We start from the raw sequence: 23156 nt of genomic DNA, 5'->3' as shown, positions 1-23156 counted from the left end.
GCTCGGTGCCTGGGGCTTATTGCTCTGTGTCTCAGTTTGGACTGGTGTCTGCTGAGGAAGGCAGGAGCCTCCCTTGGAATGGAAAATGAAACTCCCCTCCCTCTGAACTGTTATAAATTGGAAATTAAGGGGCTCTTAGGCAAAGATATGGGAGTAGCAATAACAGTTCTTTATTAGGGAAAAAAATAAAAATAAAATAAAAATGCAAAACAACCCTGCCAGAGTGAGAGCAGGCCCTGGCACGCTGTGGCTCAGGCTGGTGGCACAGCCCCATGCCATGGGGGCTCAGCCCTCCTGCAGTGCCAGCTGTGGCTCTGCTGCAGCAGGGATCCTGCACAAGGGGGGAGTTTTCCTCTGCAGCTCCAGGGCTGCTGCAGATGGGCCTGGGCTCCCTCTGGCCATGCAGGGCAGCAGAAAGCTGCTCCTCTGGCAATGCAGGGGGCAGAGGCTGCTGTGCTGTGCCAGGCTCAGATTGCATCCAGGCAGGAATGCTTGGCTCCTGCCCTGGGCGCAGCATCTGCCCATGGGATGCTGGAATTGGATCAGCCCTGCAGGGACACTCAGTGGCCATGGACAGCAGAGATCTCCTGGAGGGAGGATTGGCTGTGGGAGAGATGAAGAAAACTGCCCCGAGAACAGCAGAGAACTGCCCCAGCCCTGACAGGTGGGCACAGAACACACACACAGCCCCATTTTCAACCTCAGACACTCTGGTTACTTTTCTGTTCTCCAGTTTTAAATCCAGGTCCTCACCTGTAGCTAACCAGGAAATCATTGAGCTGGAATGATGGAATCATTTGTGGAATCACCAAACTTATGGAATGGTTTGGGAAGGGACCTTAAATCCCACCCAGTGCCACCCTTGCCATGGCAGGGCCACCTGCCACTGTGCCAGGTGCTGCCAGCCCCAATGCCCAGCCTGGCCTTGGGCACTGCCAGGGCTCCAGGGGCAGCCACAGCTGCTCTGGCAATTCCAGCCCAGCCCCTGCCCACCCTGCCAGGGAACAATTCCCAATTGCCAAGATCCCATCCAGCCCTGCCCTCTGGCACTGGCAGCCATTCCCTGGCTCCTGTCCCTCCATCCTTGTCCCCAGCCCCTCTCCCAAGTCCAGGATTCTTCAGCTCCTGGCAGCTGCCCACATCTCCTTCTCATCCTTCCCCTGGCCTCAGGGGCAATGGCAGGCAGGATCCCATGGGAGTGGCTGCTGCAGCCCTGGGGCTGTCCCTGGAGCTGTCCCTGGTCCCCTGGCTGTCCCATTGTCCCTGCCCTCCGTGGATGAGTGACAGGAGCCCTCAGGGAGGTGCTGCTCAGGCAGATCCGTCTCCACATCCCGATGGGTGAGCAGCTCCAGGCAGACAAAGCCCTCCCTGGAGAGCGGCAGGCAGGGCTGGAGGCACAGGAGGGTTATTTTATTTACTTTTTAAAATTTTACTTACTTTTTTTTATTATTTCATTATTTCTTATTATTAATTTATTTTTTTTATTTTATTATTTCTTGTGATTTATTTAATTTATTTTATTGTTTTATTTTATTATATATGTATTATTCATTTACTTTATTATTTTAGGGGTTTTTTAGTGCCAGGAAGGACTGAGCCCCTTCCTCTGTCCCACAGATTTAGGGTTTAATTAGGTCCTGTTATTATCCCAAGGGTTTATGGGTTTATTGGGAGCTACACCCAAGTGCCAGAGGGAGAGACCCTTGGGGCTGATCTGTGACCAATCCTGACCCTTACCGGGTCGTGCTTCTTTAAAGGAACCAAAGAAGGGTTTTGTTCCTCATTCCCACCCCAGGAACCAGCAGGGATCTGAAGGAGGGGCATCATTGCTCCCCTGCCCTGAGTCCTGGGCAGTCCTGGGGCTCCTGGTGCCAGGCAGGGGGGGTGGATGGATCCATAGCCCAGCCTGGGGTCCCTGGGTGTCACCCTGGGTGTCACCCCCTGTGCCCAGACCCCCCCCTGGCCTGGGCACGAGGGACACAGAGCTGTGACCCAGATGGGGAAATGATCCGGATTATTGGCAAATCCCTGAGCAGAGGGATGGGAGAGACCTGGATGGACAGAGCAGGGCTGGACAGACAGAGGTGACCTGGATGGACAGAGCAGGGCTGGACAGACAGAGCAGGGCTGGATGGACAGAGGTGACCTGGATGGACAGAGCAGGGCTGGACAGACAGAGGTGACCTGGATGGACAGAGCCCAGCCTGGATGGACAGAGCAGGGCTGGACAGACAGAGGTGACCTGGATGGACAGAGCCCAGCCTGGATGGATAGATGGATGGATGGATGGATGGATGGATGGATGGATGGATGGATGGATGGATGGATGGATGGATGGATGGAACCAGACCAGGATGGACAGAGCAGGGCTGGACAGACAGAGGTGACCTGGATGGACAGAGTCTGACCTGGATGGACAGAACCATATCCTGAATGGACAGAGCCAGGCCCGGATGGATGGAACCAGAACCAGGATGGACAGAACCTGATGAGGATGGACAGAGCCCAGTCTGGATGGACAGAATCACAACCAGAATGGACAGAATCACAACCAGAATGGACAGAGCCACACCCAGGATGGACAGAGCCACACCCTGGATGGACAGAGCCACACCCTGGATGGACAGAGCCACACACAGGATGGACAGAACCACACCCTGGATGGACAGAGCCAAGGCAGGGCAGCCCTGTGGGCACTCCCTGCCCATGCCCAGCTGCCCCTGGCACGCTGCCCCCAGCACTGACCACCCAGCGCAGGGCCCTGTGCCCATCCCAGCTCTGTGACCCTTCCCCAGTGCCAAGGAATTAAACAATAATTCATCATGAGAAATTAACCCTTTGTTCCTGGTGGCGGTGAGGAAGGACACAGGGTGGGGCAGCTCAAGGTTCCAGTGCTCATTGCAGCCAGGGCTGGACAATGCCCACCCCTGGGACCATGGGTCCCTGTCCCAGCCCCTGGGAGGGAGGGAAGTTGATCTAGGAGAAACTGGAACCCACCATGGAGAGATGGAACCCACCACAGAGAGCTGGAACCCACCATGGAGGGGTGGAACCCAGCATGGAGGGGTGGAACCCAGCATGGAGATCTGGAACCCACCATGGAGGGGTGGAACCCAACTTAGAGAGCTAGAGCACCCCTTGGAGAGCTGGAACCCACCTTGGATGGCTGGAACCCACCTTGGAGAGCTGGAACCCACCATGGAGGGGTGGAACCCACCATGGAGAGCTGGAACCCACTTTGGAGAGCTGGAACCCACTTTGGAGAGCTGGAACCCACCACAGAGAGCTGGAACCCAGCATGGAGATCTGGAACCCACCATGGAGGGGTGGAACCCAACTTGGAGAGCTGGAACCCAGCATGGAGATCTGGAACCCACCATGGAGGGGTGGAACCCAACTTGGAGAGCTGGATGACCCAGCATGGAGATCTGGAACCCACCATGGAGGGGTGGAACCCAACTTGGAGAGCTGGAACCCAGCATGGAGGGGTGGAACCCACTTTGGAGAGCTGGAACCCACCACAGAGAGCTGGAACCCAGCATGGAGATCTGGAACCCAGCATGGAGGGGTGGAAAACAACTTGGAGGGCTGGAACCCACCTTGGAGAGCTGGAACCCACTTTGCAGGGCTGGCACTGACCACCCAGAAGTACCAGGGCCAGCACTGCCACCACCCTTTGGGGACAGGACAATGCCCTGTGCTGGACAGCAGAGAATCCAGAGGGATTTGGGGCCAGTTTCCCCCATTCCCACTGGTTCTCAACAGCATTAAGGGGAATTTGGGGCCAGTCGCCCTGTTCTTACTAGGCCCAGCAGCATCCAGGAGGATTTGGGGCCAGTCCCCTCGTTCCTGCTGGTTCCCAGCTGCACCTGAGGGGATTTGGGGACAGTCCTCTCTGTTCCTACTAGTCCCAGATGCACCCAGAGGGACTTGGGACCAGTTTCCTCCATTTCCACTTGTTCTCAACAGTATCCAGGGGTATCTGGGGCCAGTCCTCCCTGTTCCTGCTCCCAGCAGCATCCTGGGCGATTTGGGGCCAGTCCTCCTCTGTTCCCTCTGGTTCCCAGCTGCACCCAGGGAGGTTTGGGGCCAGTTTCCCCCATTCCCACTGGTTCTCAGTAGCATTAAGGGGGATTTGGGGCCAGTCCCCCTGGTTCCCACTGGTTTCCAGCTGCACCTGGGGGGATTTGGGGCCAGTCCTCCTCTGTTCCCACTGGTCCCAGATGCACCCAGAGGGACTTGGGACCAGTTTCCCCCATTTCCACTGCTTCTCAGTAGCATTAAGGGGGATTTGGGGTCAGTCCCCCTGCTCCCACTGGTTCCCAGCTGCACCTGGGGGGATTTGGGGTCAATCCAGGGCAGCCCAGGGCTCTCCTGGCTCCCATCCCACAGCGGATCCAAGCCAGCCCTGGGCCGTGGCAGCAGCAAAGCGTTTGAGCTTCATCTGAGCGCAGAGCAAATTGTTTCCTTAACCAGGTTTATTCCTCCGAGGGAGGAATTTGCTTGAGAGATTTCCACTGGAAATTAAATCTTTCCTGGGATCCGGATAAACAGCCCCAGTTCCACGGAGCTGGGCTGGCAGGGGGGGCTGATCCCCGGCCTCGGGGGGCTGGAAGTGACCCTGAGGTGGCCCTGGGGAGTGTCCCCATCGCTGTCCCTGTCCCCATCCCGGTCCTTGACCCTTTGGCAATGCCAGCATCCCCAAGAGCTCCCAGGGGAGGGGTGGATGCAGCACCCAGAGCTCTGGGGGTGCAGGGGGATGGATCCAGCACCCCCTGTGGGGTCAGTGGGGACATCCCGGGACATCCTGGGACATCCCGGCTCAGCCAAAGGCAGCTCCGGCCCCGCCCCTCCCCTCTCTTTCCGTCCTGTCCTTCCTGCAGCTTTTCCCTCCCTTTCCCCACTGCTGCTCCCTAATGAATTCAGAGAGTTCCAGCGATGGTTTCTGAGAGAATGGAAAACAATTATTTGCTCTGGTGGGGAATAGATGCTGTTTAGTCTGCGTTTAATGGGAAGCTAATTAAATTACATGAGCAAGTGAAGAGAAATTTTTTTGTTAATTGTGAATTTTGCGAGCTACAAAGGCGAAATGATGATGATGGATCCTGTGATGTGCTGCCCTTCTCCCCAGCACAGAGATAAGATAACAACGGAGAAGGAATGGTGGGAACTCATTTTAACTCATCCATCAATTCTCCAACAGCCGCCTGAGCCCGATCCATTACCTGGGATCCTCAGAGCTGCTGGTGAATGGCAGCTGGGGGCTAATTATCTTCAAACTGGGGAAAGGTTGCTTAAATAAATGTGTGCTTCTTCCTGGAGGTGGCTGGGGAGGTCACCACGGAATCCCAGATTGGTTTGGTTGTGGGGATGTAAAGCTCGTCCCATTCCACCCCTGCCCACCATCCCTGGGTGCTCCAAGCCCTGTCCTGGGCCTGGGACATCCCTGGAGCCAGGGCTGGAGCAGCCTGGACCCCAAGGATGGAATATCCTTGACCCTGGGGTCAGGGACATCCTCTGACCCCACAACCAAGGTCAAGGATGGAGCATCTCTTACCGCAGAGCATCTACAACCCCAGGGATGGAGCATTCCTGATCCTGGGCCTGGGACATCCCTGGAGTCAGGGCTGGAGCAGCCTTGAGCCCAGGGATGGAATATCCTTGACCCCAGGGCCAGGATGTCCCTGACCCCAGGGCTGGAGCAGCCCTGACCCCACATCCATGGACTCTACAACCCCAGGGATGGAGAATCCCTTACCCAGAACCTCTGTGACCCCAGGGATGGAGCATTCCTAATCCTGAGTCTGGGACATCCCTAACTCAGGGCTGGAGCATCTTTGACCCCAGGACTGGGACATCCTGAATCCCAAGTCTGGGACATCCCTGGTGTCCATGGCTGGAGTGTCATCGTCCCCAGGGATGGAGCATCCCTTACCCAGAGCCTCTCTAACCCCAGGGATGGGGTCAGTGGATGGAGCACCCCTTACCCAGGGCATCTGCGACCTCAGTGGTAGAGCATTCCTGATCCTGAGTCTGGGACATCCCTGAACTCAGGACTGGAGCATTTTAACCCCAAGTCTGGGACATCCCCAGTATCCATGGCTGGAGTGTCACTGTCCCCAGGGATGGAGGCTCCTTGATCCCACAGTCACGGCCTCTGTGACCCCAGGGATGGAGAATTCCTGATCCCATGTCTGGGACATCCCTGGATCCTGGTCTGGAGCATCTTGGACCCCAGGACTGGGACATTTCTGCCCCTGGGGATGGAACATTGCTGACCTGACCCTGGAACACCCCAGGAGTCAGGGCTGGAGCAATGTGACCCCAGGAGTGGGATATCCCTGATCCCAAACCTGGGACATCCCTGGTACCCAGGGCTGGAGTGTCCCTGTCCCCATGGCTGGAGCACTCCTGACCCCAGTCTGGGCCAGCCTTTACCCCAGTGTTGTGGTATGCTGTAATGTCCCATTTTAGACTTCCAGGTCATTCCCCCAAGTGTGCCTATGCCTCTCTCGCTTCCCCCTTGCCCCCATGCTGAGTGAGTCCTGTCAATCAGGCTGAACATTCCAGCAAGGCGTCGTGTGGTTGGTCAAGTTCAAAGGATGCCCCTATGCCCAGAGGTCATTGGCCTGTCTGGGTGTCATCTTCCCCTGAGACCCTGCCCCTCTCACCTGGTTGGTGGCTCACCTGTACCTCCCCTCCCCCTGTCCCTGAGCTTAAAAGGTGATCAGACCATGCGGCCGGGATTCTGTTGGAGCAGTTGCTCACGTTCAGACCTCTGTAACCATGGAATAAACCTCTGGACATTAAACCCTCCAGCAGAATCCTCTCCTTTTTCTCTTCACCATCGCCTGAAGCCATTCCTCCTGAGGTAAACGGGGTTCCTGACAAGCCTGGACTTGTTCAGTGCCCGGCTGCAATCTCCAGCAAGCCAAGGTATCTCTGGGGTGACACACCGCAGTTGCTGCCTTTGGCCCAGCAGCGAGGGTCAGACTGGCCCAGGCACAATCTAACTGGGAATATTGGGAGCCTTATTCCCCCAGGGCTGGGACATCCCTGATCCCAAACCTGGGACATCCCTGGTACCCAAGGCTGCCCCCAGGGCTGGAGCATCCCTCACCCCATGGCTGGAGCACTCCTGACCCCAGTCTGGGCCATCCTTTACCCCAGGGCTGGGCCATCCTTTACCCCATCCCTGGCCCCAAAGCCAGAGCACTCCTGGCACTGGGACTGTGATGTCCCTGTCCCTGTCCCCAGGCTGCCCCAGCACTGCTCAAACAGACAAAAACCTGACTTTGGTGTAAAAATAGCAGTTTAGTGAAAACCCTGATGTCTCTGTGTTGTGTTTATACCCCTGGCAGGGAGAGCTCTCTCTGGCATGAAGATACAGATGGTTTTTGACTTCAAACACTCGGGTGCAGTGGAAAGAGAGGATTTTGTGTACCTGGGGAAGAGATCCCATCTGGCTGCTCCTGCCCTGGGGCTGCAGAGCTCAGCTGGGTCAGACCCAGCCCTGCCAGAGCCAGGTGGCCATGGGGGACAGGGGACAGCCCTGTCACCTCACCACGGCATGTGGGGTGGCAGAGAAATGGAGTCTCAGCCCTGATGGGGTCGTTCCTCTCCCTTCTCCATCCTACAGGAGATTTGGGATGAGGCTCTGACCCCCTAGGCGTGTTGGGGAAACTGAGGCACAACAGGGCATGGTGAGGGCACAGCTGGGGATGAAAGCACAGATCCTGATGGCTCCCTCACATTTCCCAACCCCCCAGTTAATTACAGGACCCTTTTTGGATTTCCTCTGATATTTTCTCTGTCATTTTGGCCATTGGAGCTTTTTCTTTCACACAAACCCCAAGGTGGGTGTGGGGTGGGAGGTTCTGAGCAGAGCAAAGCACCAAGCCCTGGGCTCGTTCCCCACCCTCTCCTGGATGAAGTTGTCTCCTCTCCTTCCAGGGAAGCTCCATGACAGGGTTTATTGACCTTTTTTTAATCTAAAATTGATTCTTTGCAAAACTCCACCTGCTCGGGAGCCAGGCGGGATCTCGGTGCCATTGGGTGGGAATTTATGATTTCCCATCAGAGCATTTTGCCTTTCCCTGCTGTTTTGGGTGGCTGCAGGAGGGTTGGGCTGGGCAAATTTTCCTGGTCACGGCCAAAGAGATGCTGTGGGGTACGTTGGTCCTCATCATTTTTGACCTGTGAGGTGATCCCAACCCTTTAGTTCAGAGTTTCTGCTGTGTTTAAATCCCAGAGGAGCCCAAAAGGTGAATCCTGGAGCTGTGGCTGTCCCAGGATCACCCTCAGGAGCCTGGGACAGAACAAGATGAAGGTGATGGAAGGTGATGAAGGTGAAACCTGGGGATCCCAGAGCCAGGAGAGCTGGGAGGGATGGCCCAGCCCACGGCGGGGTGTCCCAGCTCCACAGCTTGGCAGCCTGCAGGGAGGTGTGGGGATACTCAGGGCTGCTGGAGGTCACTCAGCCAGGCCAGGGGAGAATAAACCACGTCTGAGTCTGCTCCTGCTCCCAGAGCATCCCTCGAGGAGCCCGCTGCATCTTTGCCCTGTGTGTGTGTGAATGCACAAAAGCCAAGCGTCTCCTGCAGAGCCCCCTCCTTCAGCCCCAGCCTCCCCGAACGCCCCCGGGAGCACGGAACAGCCCCGGGGGGACAGAAATCCCCATCGTGGAGGATGAAGGAGAAGCTCCAGGTGTGGGAGGGATGAGCCCTGGCAAGCTTGGCTGGGCTTGGACCACACACACAAATGCAGCTTCATCCCCCGGATGCCGTGTGGATGCTCTGACACCTAAGGCTGTGTGGGGCGGGTTTAGGAGATGCCTCCTTCTCAACATCGGCGCTGAGGATTAAGAAATCATGGAAATTAAAAGCAACAAACTGTTTCCAAGCGCTTCTGCCAGGCGGCATTTCAGCCAGAGGCTTCTAAAGCGCCGGGGAAGCAGCGTGCCGGTGACTGCTCGCGCTCTGCCATGTCCCCGAAGGTGTGCTGTGAAAACAGAACAAAGGCGAGCGGGCGGGTGGCGGCGAGGGGCCGCGTCAGCCCAGTGTGCGCCCACCCCCTGCCCAGGCGCTCTGCCCCGGCCCCAGCCGCGTGTGCCGAGCGGGCTCTGCGGAGCGCGGCTCTGCGGGGGGATGCGGGGCGCTCCCGCCGGGCTCGGCCATCTGTCCTCCCCGCAAGCGCAGCTGCTGCGCGGGCACGGCCACCCCGGGGGAGGCGGCGGGGTCCCCGTGCTGCGGGTCCAGGCGCCGCCCAAGGGCCGCAGGGCCGGGGGATGCGGGGGGGACACAGGGGGAGCACTCGCAGCCCTTCCCCAGGGTCTCACCCAGCCTCACCCGGCTCCGGAGGCGGAAAAAGAATTGATAACAAACATCTGAGATTTCAAAGACAAACGCGTCTTTCTGATGATTAAGGATAAGCATAAGGCCAGGCGGCAGCCGCCGTGCGGCGGAGGGGCCGCGCTGCCCGCGCCCCCGGAGGCCGCCAAGGGCTCGGCGCGGCTCGGCGTGCCCGCCCGCCCCCGCCCCGCCCGGCCCGGCCCGGCCCCGCCGCGTCCCGCCTCGTTCCGGCCGCGCCGCCCGGCCCCGCCCGCCCGGGGCGCGGAGCGCGGCTGTGCGGGAGACAATAGCGGAGCGCTCGGCTCCGCGCCGCGCCGGGCATGGGCGGCCAGGGCTGCGCGGCCCCGCGGCCCCCGCGCCGCCCCAGCGGGCTGTAGCGGGCGGGGGGCGGAGGGAGAAGGGGGCGATGCCCCACGCCGAGCCCAGCCCGCTGTGCTGAGCCGGCGGGGCTGGCCGAGCGGGACATGGTGCTGGAGCCCCCCGTGACGCTGCCCGGGTGGCCGAGGGGCGGCTGCTGAGGAGCTGGAGCGAGGCCGCGGTGAGGGAGCCCCGAGGATCCGGCTGGGGAGCCATGGGGAGATGCAACGGGCGATGCACGCTGGTGGGATTCTGCTGCCTGCAGCTGGTAAGGCTCATCGGCATGCCGGGGGTGCTTTGTGCGAGATGCTGCCTGTCACCGCTCCCCACGCCGCCTCGGCGGTGACCTTGTGCTGGGACCAGCTCGGGGATGGCTCATCATCACCCAAAAAATGCCGACAGCAAAGGAAAAACGCTGATCTGAGAGACCGGCAGTGCCACCCTCATCTCCCGCCTCAAGCCGGCGCTGGCCGGGAGGTGGATGGGGACCCCATCCCTGCGCTGTCAGTGCCCGAGGTTGCGTCTCCAGCAGGTGTGAGCTTTGTTCCCAACTGCAATCTCTTCCCTCCGAGTTCACTCCCGCCCGCGGTTTCCCATTCTGGTGACTCCACGGATGAATCTCGGGGTGCTGCTCCCCTGAGTCGGGGCGAGAGGGAAACTTGGAGCCGCCGGCAGCACTTTGGAAACTCCGCTGCTCCTGAGCGGGATCCACCTGCCCGCGGTGTGGGGCACGGGCTGTGGCAGCAGGGAGAAACGAGAGGGTTGATTTCCACGGGATTGTGGGGTTTCATTTGTAAGGTTTCGTGACAATTCCGTGCCGCGCTTGCCGCCGCCCGCGAATCAATCTTCATCAGGCTGTGCCCGAGGAGCGGCGAAGGGAGCGCGGGGGGGATCCGGGGGGTTCTGCTCAAACCAGCGAGGTTGCGATTAATTATCCCGGCAGGGTGGTGCGTTAATGGAGAATCAGCCGCCTCCTGCTTGCCCCCGCGGCCGTGCCGGGCGAGGAGAGCCGGGAGGGACGGCTGAAATCTGTGGGGTCAGCTCGCGGTGTCCCCGGGGACGGGGGGGATGGATGGATGGATGGATGGATGGATGGATGGATGGATGGATGGATGGATGGATGGATGGATGGATGGATGGATGGATGGATGGATGGATGGATGGACGGACGCGGCGATGGAAGCGGGCTCAGAGCCCGCTGGAGATGATGGTGGCATCCTGCTGACAGCACTTTCTTCCCGGCTCTTGCTCATCCTTCATCCTCCAGAAGGCAGCGGGTGGGGAGGGCTCCCCGCGTTTGGATGGGGGTACACGAGGGGAGGATGGGGAAGGTTTGAAGCCGGTGCTCAGCGCTGGGATCATCCCCGGGCTGGAGTCCCCCATGCCCAGCAGGAATGGCCTCCGTGTCCCCAGCTGTCCCCTCGCTTTGGGCTGTGCAGTCTCGCTTGGCATTTCGCTCACCTGATCCAGGATAAATCCAGCGGGGCTTTTCCAGGTGGGCAGGAGTTTCCCGGCTGTTGGTCACATTCCTTTTCACCACTCAGCTCCCAGGCAGGTTGGGTGGTGATGATTCTCCGAGATATCCCAAATCTGAGAGGTTTTAATCTGTTCATTTCGGGGAAGGCTGAATGGGTGTGAGCTCCTGGGCTGGGAGAGCAGCTCCTGCTCACAGCCAGAGGAACTTTGTGCTGCTAATTGGGGTCAGGCTGTCCCCTCCACCTTCCCCCCGTGTGTCCTGGTGCTGTTGGCATTTCCAAAGGCTCCAATCCCTTCCCAGGGACCTTCCCCTTCCCTCTCCAGGCTCACCCTGACCCAGCTCATCCTTTGGGATGCTCCCCAGAGCTCCTTCCTGGGTTTGGAGGCAGCAGCTTCCACCCCCTATGGGGAGATGCCCCCAGCCCTCAGCTCCTCACCCCGGGGTGAGGGGTCTGGGTGCCCACCCATGGCCTGTGCTGAGCCAGCCCCAGGAGACTGCGGGTGGCAGTGCCACCCAGGTGTCCCCTGGGGTGACCAAGGCCACCCTGAGGTGACACAGCACCTGGGCCAGGCAGAGCTGAGGTTTGGGATGGAGCCTCAGGGAGAGAGGATGATCCCCGACCCCATCCCTGCTCCCCTCCTCTGCTCCACCCCAACATGGGGATGGCATGGCAGGCTCATGTCCCCTCACCCAGCTGGCCCTGGCACCTGTCCTGGGCCCTCTGTCCTGTGGGTGGGGACAGCTGTGCCCCCAGTGTGCCCAGTCAGGGCCAGCCTGGGCCCTGCTGTCCCTTCAACAGCAGTGTGGTGACATCCTGAGGTGATGCCACCATTTCTGGGTGTTCCTCCCTGCCCACCCCAGACACCTTCCCATGGCTCCCTGTGTGCCACTGTCACCTTCCCATGGCTCCCTGTGTGCCACTGTCACCCCCTGGGCACCTTCCCATGGCTCCCTGTGTGCCACTGCCCCCTCGTGTGCACCTTTCCCACCCAGCTGGTTCCCAATATCCATGCCCTGCTCCCTCACCCCCTGGTCCCAGGGATGCTCTAGATGTCCCCAGGTGCAGGTGGCACCCACTGGGCACCAGGTCCCTGATCCAGAGGGGCCCTGCCCAGCCCTGCCCGCTCCAGCCCACCCCTGAGCCAGGTTGGGAAGCTGCTTTGCTCCTTTTGGGGCTGTGACACCACAGGAGCTGCTTTGGAGCACTCAAACACCCCCCAAGCTCCTTTCCCCCTGTCGTGGCCATGCTGTGAGTGCTGGCTGACCCCGGTCCTGGGGACAGGCACCACGTGCCACGTTTTGCCTCCATTTATGGCTTTTCCCTGAAAAATCCTCCTGCCAAACCCCCACCGGCCGCGCCCCGCCTCGGGAGGAGCCACCTGCAGATGTTGGTGATAACGAGGTGGGATCAAAGCCAAACCCCGGAGTGTTCCCAGCAGCTGGGAGACACCAACCCCTGTCTGTGCCCCGCGTTTGTGGGATTCACCCTCTCTGTGGGAAATGGGAATGCTGAGGGGCGGGATGGGGCAGGGAGCCGGGGTGGGGCTGCCCTGCCAGGGCAGGGGTGTGGGAGCCGCAGCGTTTGTTCCTCTGCAGGGGAGGGGACAGCTGTGCCGCTCCTGGGGCTGGGCCAGCACTGGTGATACGGGACATCGGGACATCGGGATATTGGAACATTGGGATATTGGTGTATCAGGACATTGGGATATCAGGACATCAGGACATTGAGATATTGGGATATCAGGATATTGGGACATTGGGATATGGGGACATCGGGACATTGGGATATCGGGATATTGGAACATTGGGATATTGGTGTATCAGGACATTGGGATATCGGGATATCGGGACATTGGGATATTGGTGTATCAGGACATTGAGATATTGGGATATCAGGATATCGGGATATCAGGACATTGGGATATTGGTGTATCAGGACATTGGGATATCAGGACATTGAGATATTGGGATATCAGGATATTGGGATATCGGGACATTGGGATATTGGTGTATCAGGACATTGAGATATTGGGATATCACGATATCGGGATATTGGAACATTGGGATATTGGTGTATCAGGACATTGGGATATCAGGACATCAGAACATTGAGATATTGGGATATCAGGATATTGGGACATTGGGATATGGGGACATCGGGACATTGGGATATCGGGATATTGGAACATTGGGATATTGGTGTATCAGGACATTGGGATATCAGGATATCAGGACATCAGGACATTGGGACATTAGATATTGGGACATTGGGACATCCGGATATCGTGACATTGGGATATTGGGACTTTGGGATATTGGTGTATCAGGACATTGGGATATCAGGATATCAGGACATCAGGACATTGGGACATTAGATATTGGGACATTGGGACATCCGGATATCGTGACATTGGGATATTGGGACTTTGGGATATCAGGATATTGGGACATCAGGATATTGGGATGTCGGGACATCAGGATATCAGAATATTGGGATATCAGGACATCAGGATATCAGGATTTTGGGATATTGGGATATTGGCACATGGAGACATAGGGATGTTGAGATATCGGGATATTGGGACATCGGGACATCAGGATGTTGGGATATTAGGATATTTGAATATCGAGATATCAGGATACTGGGATATCAGGGCACCGGGATATCAGAATATCGGGACATCAGGATGTCAGGGTATGGGGACACCAGGATATCGGGACATGCACTGCTGGCAGCTGCCATGCCGGCTCTGTCCAGCTGCCGTCCCGTGTCCTTTGGCCACCCCTCTCCGTGCCCCGCGGCCGCGCTCAGGCTCTGGTCCGGGATGGTTTTCCTGGAGCTCCTTCTCCATCCCAGACCGGCGACCCCAGCGCCCCCTCCGTGCTCAGCCCCGCAGCGGGACGGGGACAGGGACAGGGACGGGGACAGGGACGGGGACAGGGACGGGACAGGGACGGGACAGGGACGGGGACAGGGACGCTCCGTGCTCCCCACCGCCTGCCAGAGCCGGCACCGCTTCCAGCCGGGCTCCCGTTTCCTTCTTTGTTTCTCTCCTTCTCCTTTAATTGGCTGGAAAAGCAGAGCTGGCTTGGCACCTCCCGCCTGCCGGAGCCTGCCAGGCTGGCGGGGTGCGGTGCGGGGCCGTGCGGTGCCATGCCATGCCATGCCCATGCCATGCCATGCCATGCACCGTGCCATGCCATGCCCAGTCCCTGCGGGGGCCGTGGGTCCATCCCAGCCTCTCCCCGATCCTCCGGGTTCCGGGGATGACACCCCCGGCTCCAAGGCCGGAGAAGGATCAGGAGTTCTGCTTAGCGAGGGATGGGTGGAGGGAGAGGATGATCCTTCATCCCTGGGTGTCATCCCTGTGCCACAGCGTGTCCCTCTGCACCCCTGTGGGCTCCGTGGCCCTTCTGTCCCGTTCCATCCTCCCTTCCTGCTCTGATTTCCCTGGTTTGGCCACGGCCGCTGGGATCCACCCTCCTCCCACCTCTGCCGGCATCTTTTGTCCTCGCCCGGCTCCGGGGCTGGCCCGGGCACCGCGGGGCTGGGGCGGCCCCGGCCGCATCCCCCCGCCTGGCAAGGGGGAGAGGAGCCCGGGCTGAACTCGGCCTGGAGGTTTTCAATTACACAATTAAATGCACAATTAGGTGTAATTACCAGCGCTCAGAAGGTGCGACTGTTCATAATGGGCTTGTAATCTACTGCCGCCGCTGTTTGTGCTGCTCCGCTCCGCTCCCCGATGATTATGGAAAGCTTTCCCATTTGCATGGTTGCCATGGCAATGGGGGGATGGCGAGGGGAGCCCCTCGGTCCCCCGAGCCCCCTCGCTGCCCCACATCCCCTCTCCGTGATGGGAGTGATGGGGGCGCTGGTACCCGCACCGCTGTGGGGTCATGGAGGAATGAGGACGCTCCGGTGATCCAGAGGGTCCAGAGCCGGCCCCAAGGTGGGAAATGTGTTTGAAAAGCCTGAAAATGCCACCCCACCCCTTCAGCTCCCCGGGTGAGCGCCCTGTGGGTGGCCGTGCAGAGGCATCGAGCTCCGTGTGGGTGGGAGAGCATCCTCCGGCACATCCACATTCCAGGCAGGGCTGTAAAGGTTTATTGACGTGTGTTTGGGAAGGCAGAGCCTCGCAGCTCGCAATTAAAACCGCGATTAAAGCGCCGTACGTCTAAATTTGCAGGACCAGCTAATGTGCACCCAAGAGGATTAACGAGGCCGCCTGAAGAACTCCCTAAATCATTCATGGCGGTTCTTAACAGAGCTGGCAGCGAGGGGGGCTGGAAAATAAATGTCTCAGGGGGCTGGGTTGTAGAGAAAATAAAGAGGATGAGGCTGAAACCAGCCTGGCCGACAGTGGAACTGTCAGAGCCCGGGAAGGAAAGGTTGATGTGAGCAGAAAAGCCTGAAGCAGATGTGCTCATGGAGAGCTGGGAAATGTGTCTGGCCCAGCCAAACCTGGCTCTTGTTTCTCCTTGAGCTCCCAGCCTTGGCTGCTGGAAGGGGCTGAGCTGCCCCAGCAATGGTTGGGATAAGGAATTTGATTTAATCCCAGGTGGCTCCTGTTAGGAAAAAATTAGTGCTATGAAAAATCAAGGGTGCTCATTTCAGCACTGGGCAGAAAGAAGAGAATGAATGAAATCATCACTGGAGAAAAGGTGTGGGATGAGGGGATGGTGCTGAGCAGAGCCTGGCATGGGAGAGTCGCCCTGGAGGCGCATCCTGGGCAGCCCAAGGGGCAGGAGCTGTCCATCCCAAAACCCATCGCCAAGCCGTCGGGAGCGGGTGGGGAGAGAAACCCCAGGATGGGAGGTGTGGCCAAAGAGCCTCTGGAGAGGCTCAGGGTCTGTCACTGCTCTGAGGGAAGATCACAGAACACTGAAACGCTTTGGAGGGGAAAGGAACCTTAAATCTCCTCCAGTGCCACCCCTGCCATTGCAGGGACACCTCCCACTGTGCCAGGGGCTCCAGCCTGGCCTTGGGCACTGCCAGGGCTCCAGGGGCAGCCACAGCTGCTCTGGGCACCCTGGCACAGCCCAAACCTCTCTCACCAGGCCTTGCCAGGCTACAAACCCCCTGTGGGAAATGGCACTGGGGGCACCTGGAACCAGCCAGGAAATCATTCTTTCCTTTCCTTTCTCCATTTGCTGCAATGGGTTTTGGTGCTGGTTTCCATCCTTGGTTCAGGACTGTGAATGCCAGAGTGGTTTGGGTGGGAAGGGATCTTCAATGGCAGCTGATTGCAGCCCAGGGACACCTGCCACTGTGCCAGGTGCTGCCAGCCCCAATGTCCAGCCTGGCCTTGGGCACTGCCAGGGCTCCAGGGGCAGCCACAGCTGCTCTGGCAATTCCAGCCCAGCCCCTGCCCACCCTACCAGGGAACAATTCCCAGTATTCCACCTGAATCCATCCTCATTTAGTTTTAATTCATCTCCCCTTGAAGATTCCCAGTATTCCCAGAATCTCTGGGTTGGAAGAGACCTTCAAGACCATCGAGTCCAACCCAGCCCCAACAGCTCAACTCAACCCTGGCCCCCAGTGCCACATCCAGGCTTTGTTGAACACACCCAGGGATGGTCGCTCAACCACCTCCCCGGGCAGAACATTCCAGAACTTTATCACCCTTTCTGTAAAAACCTTTTCCTAATATGCAACCAAGGTGGGGATGTGGAAGAGATTGCCAGTCCCAACAGCCCTTAATGCAGGAGAAATGAGGCAAGGTGAGTGGGTTTTGGGGAGAAAAGGTTTTTTTTCAGCCCTGAAGGTGATTAACCACAGGCAGAAATGAGTTCTGTGTGCCTTGGTCTTTCCCTGCTGCCTTTGGCTTGGGCCATGTTTGGAAGGACAACAGGGACATCCCCACACAGTGCTCAGCACCCTGGGTTGTTATTCCAGCAGAAGTTGGGTTTGTTCGGGAATCCGCTGCTGGAGGATCCAGGAGCACCTTGTGAACTCCTCATGATGTTTTTTATTCATGGAATGCTCTCCCTGCCCGAGGCTCTGATGGTTCTGATGCCTTGGGAAGGCTGACCTAGGACAGAGGCTGGACAGAGTTAAAGAATAAAGCAAGGATTTATTAAAAGGATCTCCTCAATGGATCCACCTTGGGCAGCACCAGAGACCAGCCAGGACTGCACCCAAGATGAACTAAAATGGTCCCAAAATGAACCCAAGATGAACCAAAATGGTCCCAAAATGCACGACCGGGCACGGGGTCTCTCACTGTGATCAGTTCTGCTCCATTTGCATCTTGCAGTTCATTGCCCAATTCCAGCTTTAGCCCATGCAGTCCCACCCTGGGACTGAGATTTGGATCATTTGTCCTTGTTGCCCAGCTGGAGCAGGAATTGTTTTGTCTCCCTGCTCTGTGCACAGAGATCACCATCCCCTAATATGAAGCCCAGACCCACACGCCAAAGCAGAATCTGAAAAGTATAAAATCTAAACGTGAGGCATCAGCTTCCACCACTTTTTCCTTCTGCAGCGGTGCTCTTGGCTCCTCTCTGCTCAGTTCCTCCAGAGAGAAACCCCAGGGAAGCCCTGGAAGATGGTTTGGGGCTCAACCAGCCCAAACTCCCTGTGCAGGAATTCAGTTCCCAAAGGGAAACCCACATCCCCCTCTGGGACACAGACCCAGCTCTGAGCTCCCAGCCCTGCCCCACAAAGGTGGCACAGGGGTGGGTTGGGCAGGTGGGAGGATGCTGGGGTGGGAACCTATTGGATTTGTGGGGTGCCCCGATGAAGGCAGGAATGATGGATCTGACTCCATGTTCTCAGAAGGCTGATTTATTACTTTATTATACTGTATTATATTAAAGAATACCATACTATACTATACTATACTATACTATACTATACTATACTATACTATACTATACTATACTATACTATACTATACTATACTACACTAAAGAATACAGAAAGGATACTTACAGAAGGCTAAAAAGATAATAATGAAAACTCCTGACTCTCTGCAGAGTCCTGACACAGCTTGGCCCCAGTTGGCCAAAGAGTGAAAACAACTCCCAGCAGAATGCAATGGAACAATCACCTGTGGGTAAACAATCTCCAAACACATTCCACATGAGCACAGCACAGGAGAAGCAAATGAGATAAGAATTGTTTCCCTTTTCTCTGAGGCTTCTCAGCTTCCCAGGAGAAAAACACTGGGCAAAGGGATTTTTCAGAGGATGTGAATGCCACAGGTACCAGGACACCCTCCCAGCCTCGTACCCATTCCCAGGGCTGGAAAGGGCCCTGTGTCCCACTGCAGGAACGGGATCCTGCTGGAACCAACTCCCCCTGAGCCAGGAGCCCTTGGGGTGCTGCAGCCGTACCCTGGGGTTATCCCATCCTTTGGGAAAAGGTCAGGGATGGAAACCCCACAAATCCCTCACTCCTGCCTGCTTTAACAGCCTGCTCTGGGGTGCAGGGGGTTCTGTATCCATCTCTGCCAGCCTGGGTGAGCAGTACCAGGGGTGGGAGCCTTCCCAGCCCCATCCCAGTGCTCCAGGCTGTGTCCCCACTGCTCCTGGAATGCCCTGGGATGTCCCTGTCCCTACCACAGCCAGTGTGGCTGGAATTGATGATCACTGGGGGCTGAGTAAGGAGAGAACATTCATCCCAAATCCTGGGGGATGCTTGGAGCAGCTCAGAATGGCCCCCTTGGCACTGATTTTTTTCCCTTTCCCCCATTTGAAAGCAGCTATTTATTTCAATTTCCAAAATTCGGATGTAACGGGCTGGAAAAGTGGGAATGCAAAGCGGGCAGAGAGCAGCCCAGGCTGTGTTTAACCAGGACATTAAACCCCGAGAGGTTTTTAATAAGATTAATAACAGCTCCCATGTGACTGGGGGAAATTCCCCGTCCTTTGGGTCTCATCTGTGGTAGAAGGAGATTTTGGGGAGGAAAAACAAGGCCCAAGTGGAGCAGTGGGACAGGATGTGACCCCTCTGTCCCTGTGAGGTTACATTATTTAATGGTGGTTACATTGTTTAATTATTTAATGGGTGTGGAAGGTTACATTATTTAATGGGTGTGGAGGATGAGAGGTGCTGTAGTGTAGGAGCATTGGGGGGTGGCGTGGTTGGGATGGACAGAGAGCAGAGATCTCTGCAGCCAGGGCTGGAACTTGTGGTTTATTGCAAAGGGCCTGGGTGCAGGGCCCTGCTGGGAGCTGCCAAACACAGCTCAGAGCAGGCTGAGAGAAGAGAGGGGGAGAGAGGGTGAGAGAGTAAAAGGGGTAAGAGAGCAAGGTTCCCATTACAATACCATAAATCATCTTCTATGTTGAATATTCTCATTCTCACTAACCAATCTAGTACAAGATACAAATCCTACAGCATTTCCACACAGCCTATAAGAATCATTACATTCCCACACAGGGTTACATTTTAAACCCTAAAAACTCCTCTTTGGGCCCTTCTGCCAAGCTGGCAGGGTCTGCTCTGAGCCTTGGGCCTGTCTGCAAGCAGAGGGGATTGTTTGATCCAAAGGGGATCACCTTCAGCTGGCCATGCCATTGTTTTCCAGTTGTTCAGTAACTGAGGGATCTCAAAGCTTGCCTTCATTTCAATCTCCCTTATAGTTTCCATATTCTCCAAATCTTTTGCCAGACAATCATTTTATAAGGCTTTCCTGTTTCATCTTCCCCAACACCACAGGATCTGCTTTGGGGTGCTGTTTCCCTGCTCCCCCTCAGGGATCAGCCCCTGGCCGCTGCAGGGAGCAGGGGGTCAGCACATCCCGGCAGCTCCAGGGTTTGGGAAGCAGGAGCAGCAGGAGGGGAGGGATGGATGCAGGAGGGCATGGGGGGGTTTAGGGGTGCCTGGGTGTGAACACTGGGACCGCTGAGCTGAGCTGAGCTGGGCTGGGAACCCCCCAGAGGGGATTTCTCACACCCTGGTGCCATCTCCTGCCGCTGTCCTGGCAGAGGGCACCGATGTGCCTTGGGGGTACTGGGGGAGGTCCTGGGGTACCCAGGGGCTGGCAGTGACAATGACACTGCAGAGCCATCGGCGCTGTGTCCCGTGTCCTGTCAAGGGTGTCCTGTCACCTCCGTCACCCTCCCTGCACACACTGCTCTGCCTGGCCGGGTCACAGCTGTGCTGTCACACGCAGGGGACGCAGCCACACTCGGGGCTGCCCCGCTGCTCGGTTCACAAGCTAATTACCTTGATTAGGGCTAATTAGCACCCCGGGGCACTGTGGTCTCTTCCCACGGCCGGATCGATGGCGAGGCCGCTTCCCAGCAGGGAGGTGTGTCCTGGAACCCCGGCAATGGAGCGCAGGGTGGATTTGCCTCGCCTGGCCTGGTGCTGGGGCAGGAAAATGTGGAACCTTCGGTGGACGGGACTGGGGATACCAAAGGGCCACTGGGGGTGGCCGCAGTGACTGTCCCAGTTTGGGAATTGGGGCTGCAGGGAGCGGTGGGAATGTCATTGGAACGGTGCCACACTGGTGCCACCCTTCAGGGACTCCCGGGTACAAACCCCGAGTGGGAAATGTCCCAGGGGAAGGGAGGGGAGGGAGCTCAGGGTGGGAGTGTGGGAGTGGAGGGTGCTGGGTCATGGGGAGGGTGCTCAGGTGGGAATCAGGGGTGCTCGGGGTGCTTGGGGTGGGAATGGAGGGTGCTTGGGGTCAGAGTGGAGGGGTTTGGGGATGGGAATGGAGAGTCCTCAGGGAGTGGAGGATGCTTGAGGTGGTTGGGGTGAGCACGGAGGGTGCTCCGATGGGAGCAGAGGGTACTCGGGATGAGTGAAGGGTGCTCTGGGTGATGCTCAGAGTGCGACTGGAGGGTTCTTGGAATGCCGGAGCTCCCGGGAGCCCCAGGGCAGCCCTGGCCGTGCTCCGATTCCGTGCAGGCACAGCTCGGATTAATGGAGGTGCTCAGGCACTGCCTGCAAGTGTCACACTGAGAGTCCTTGTCCCTCCTGGGCTCTGTCCCCCTCCTCTCCCCCCCACGGATCCCAGGAGTGGTGGCAGCCGTGGCTGTGGGGTCCAGCTGGGTCCCCCCCCACCCTGATTTGTGTCCCCAGCCCCAGGAAAGGTTCCAGGTCCCCCCTGTGGGTGCAGCAGCCGGGCTCAGGGTCGGCAGCTCTGCACAAACCTTTGCAGGCTCAGATTTGTGTTTGCTCTGCTCTTCCCTGCCCTGCTTTGGCTCAGGAGCCATCCCCGTCCCTCTCACCCACCCTGGGGACACCTGGCATCTCCATTTGTGCCCGTGGGACCCCATCAGCTCGTGTCCCCTGCTGTCCCCTCCTCTGCTGCCACTTCCAGCCCGTCACCAGCGATGGCCAGTTCCTCTGGGGCGGGTCTGTCCTTCCCTGGCCTTGTCTGCAGCCCCGGGCACCGGGGGCACAGCCAGGGCCATGGGACGGGCATGGGTGGCACAGGGCTGGCACCGAGTCCCCATGGCCACAGACAGAGCCCTGGGATGGGCATGGGTGGCACAGAGCTGGCACTGGGGGTGGGGGCACAGCCAGGGCCATGGGATGGGCATGGGTGGCACAGGGCTGGCACCGAGTCCCCATGGCCATGTGGGGACCACTGGGGTGGTTGCAGAGCAGCTGGGGGGTCTGAGGGAGCCCAGGGCTGGATGTGACACTGGAGGTGGCACCTGTGGGTGGGAGGTGGCATCCCCTGATCACTGAGAGTGTGATGGGCAGCCCTGGGGCCATGGGTGGCACTGCCAGGCGTTGGTGGGGACACCCAGGGGACGATGCTGTGGGGATGGGAGTCCCTGGGGCTGGGGGTCCCTGTGCCCACCCTGGCTGTGCCTCAGTCTCCTCCAGCTCCCAGCCCTGCCACTGCCTGTGGTCACCTGGGGACACCCAGGATGTCCCCCCATCCCCCTGGGAGGGACTGGAGCAATGCGAATTTCAGGGCTGTGTTTTATTCCCTGTTTTGTTCCTCCTGGGAATTTGCCTCGTGTCTCGGATTCGCTGGCTCCCCCAGAGATTCCATTTAGCAGCACAGCCTGGTGCTGCTGTGACCAGGAAACACCCACGGGGGTGGGTTATTAAACGTTTTATTTCTATTTTTTAGATCTTTTTTTGCTCCCAGAGCTCAGCAGTTGTGGGGCAGTGGCCTGTGGAGAGGTGCAGGTTCCCCGGTTCCTCTGGGGGTGAGGATATCCCTGTCCCCTTCCCACCCTCCCAGGGCTGCATCCCACCTGGATTTTGGGCTGCTGGTCCTGGGGCTGAGCCTGGTCCAGCACCACCAGGAGCTGAGGCTGTCTGGGGAATTTGGGGTGACTTGAGGGTGTCTGGTGGTGCCAGGAGCTGTATTTAGGGACGCCCTCACCCATTTGGGGCTGGTTTATGCCCCATTGGTGCAGTTCCTCTCCACCACCCATCCAGAAACCCGAACCTTTGAGTGCACTCACAGCAAGGATGAGGATTTCCACCTCAAAATGTGGGGGCAGGTCCATCCCAGCAGCACCCACTGCCTGGACACTGATGCTCCCACCACCTTTTGGGGTCCCCCTGTGGCTCCTTCCATGGGAAATGGTGCTCTGGGCTGTCCCCACGTCCCCCTGCCCCGTCCCCTCCTCCATGAGGGGGATGCCGACTCCACTAATGACCCCAACCCCCTAATGACCCCAACCCCACTAATGACCCCAACCCCCTAATGACCCCATCCCCCACCTCCCAGCAGCCCCAGGCCCCAATTATTTTGACTCCATCCCCTCCCCCAGGAGGAGCTGCGTGGCTCAGGGTCCCTGGGTGGGTGGGTGGCACTTCCCAGACAAAGCAAACCCGGCCCTAACAAAGGCCTTGAATCATACATGGGGCGAGGGCTCGCAATTAACACACCCTCATTAGCGGGGTCCAGGCCTTGGTGGGGTTCCCCTAAATATTTTCATATGGAAAAACTCATCCCTGCCATGAGGGGGATAATGGGGTGGGGCAGCACCCGTCACCCGGCTGGCAAAGCCGTGCCAGTGGAAAAGCAGTTCTGGGAGAA

At 58.1% G+C, this 23156-nt stretch overlaps 1 protein-coding gene across 1 annotated transcript in view; it reads left to right on the top strand.

Moving 5' to 3' along the window:
- The first annotated feature begins 9721 nt into the window (after positions 1 to 9721).
- NKAIN1 (sodium/potassium transporting ATPase interacting 1) overlaps positions 9722 to 23156 on the top strand; it is a 42238-nt gene continuing 28803 nt past the window's right edge. Inside the window, exon 1 of the mRNA XM_063177463.1 lies at positions 9722 to 9975. Within this exon, the coding sequence (XP_063033533.1) occupies positions 9922 to 9975 (54 nt within the window). The 5' untranslated portion in view covers positions 9722 to 9921. The remainder of the gene's footprint in view (positions 9976 to 23156) is intronic.

The sequence above is a fragment of the Melospiza melodia genome, chromosome 27 (assembly GCF_035770615.1).
Source record: "Melospiza melodia melodia isolate bMelMel2 chromosome 27, bMelMel2.pri, whole genome shotgun sequence".
In the NCBI taxonomy this organism is placed as follows: Eukaryota; Metazoa; Chordata; class Aves; order Passeriformes; family Passerellidae; genus Melospiza; species Melospiza melodia.
The sequence above is the reverse complement of the archived record's forward strand: the minus strand, read 5'-3'. Positions and strand labels throughout refer to the sequence as shown.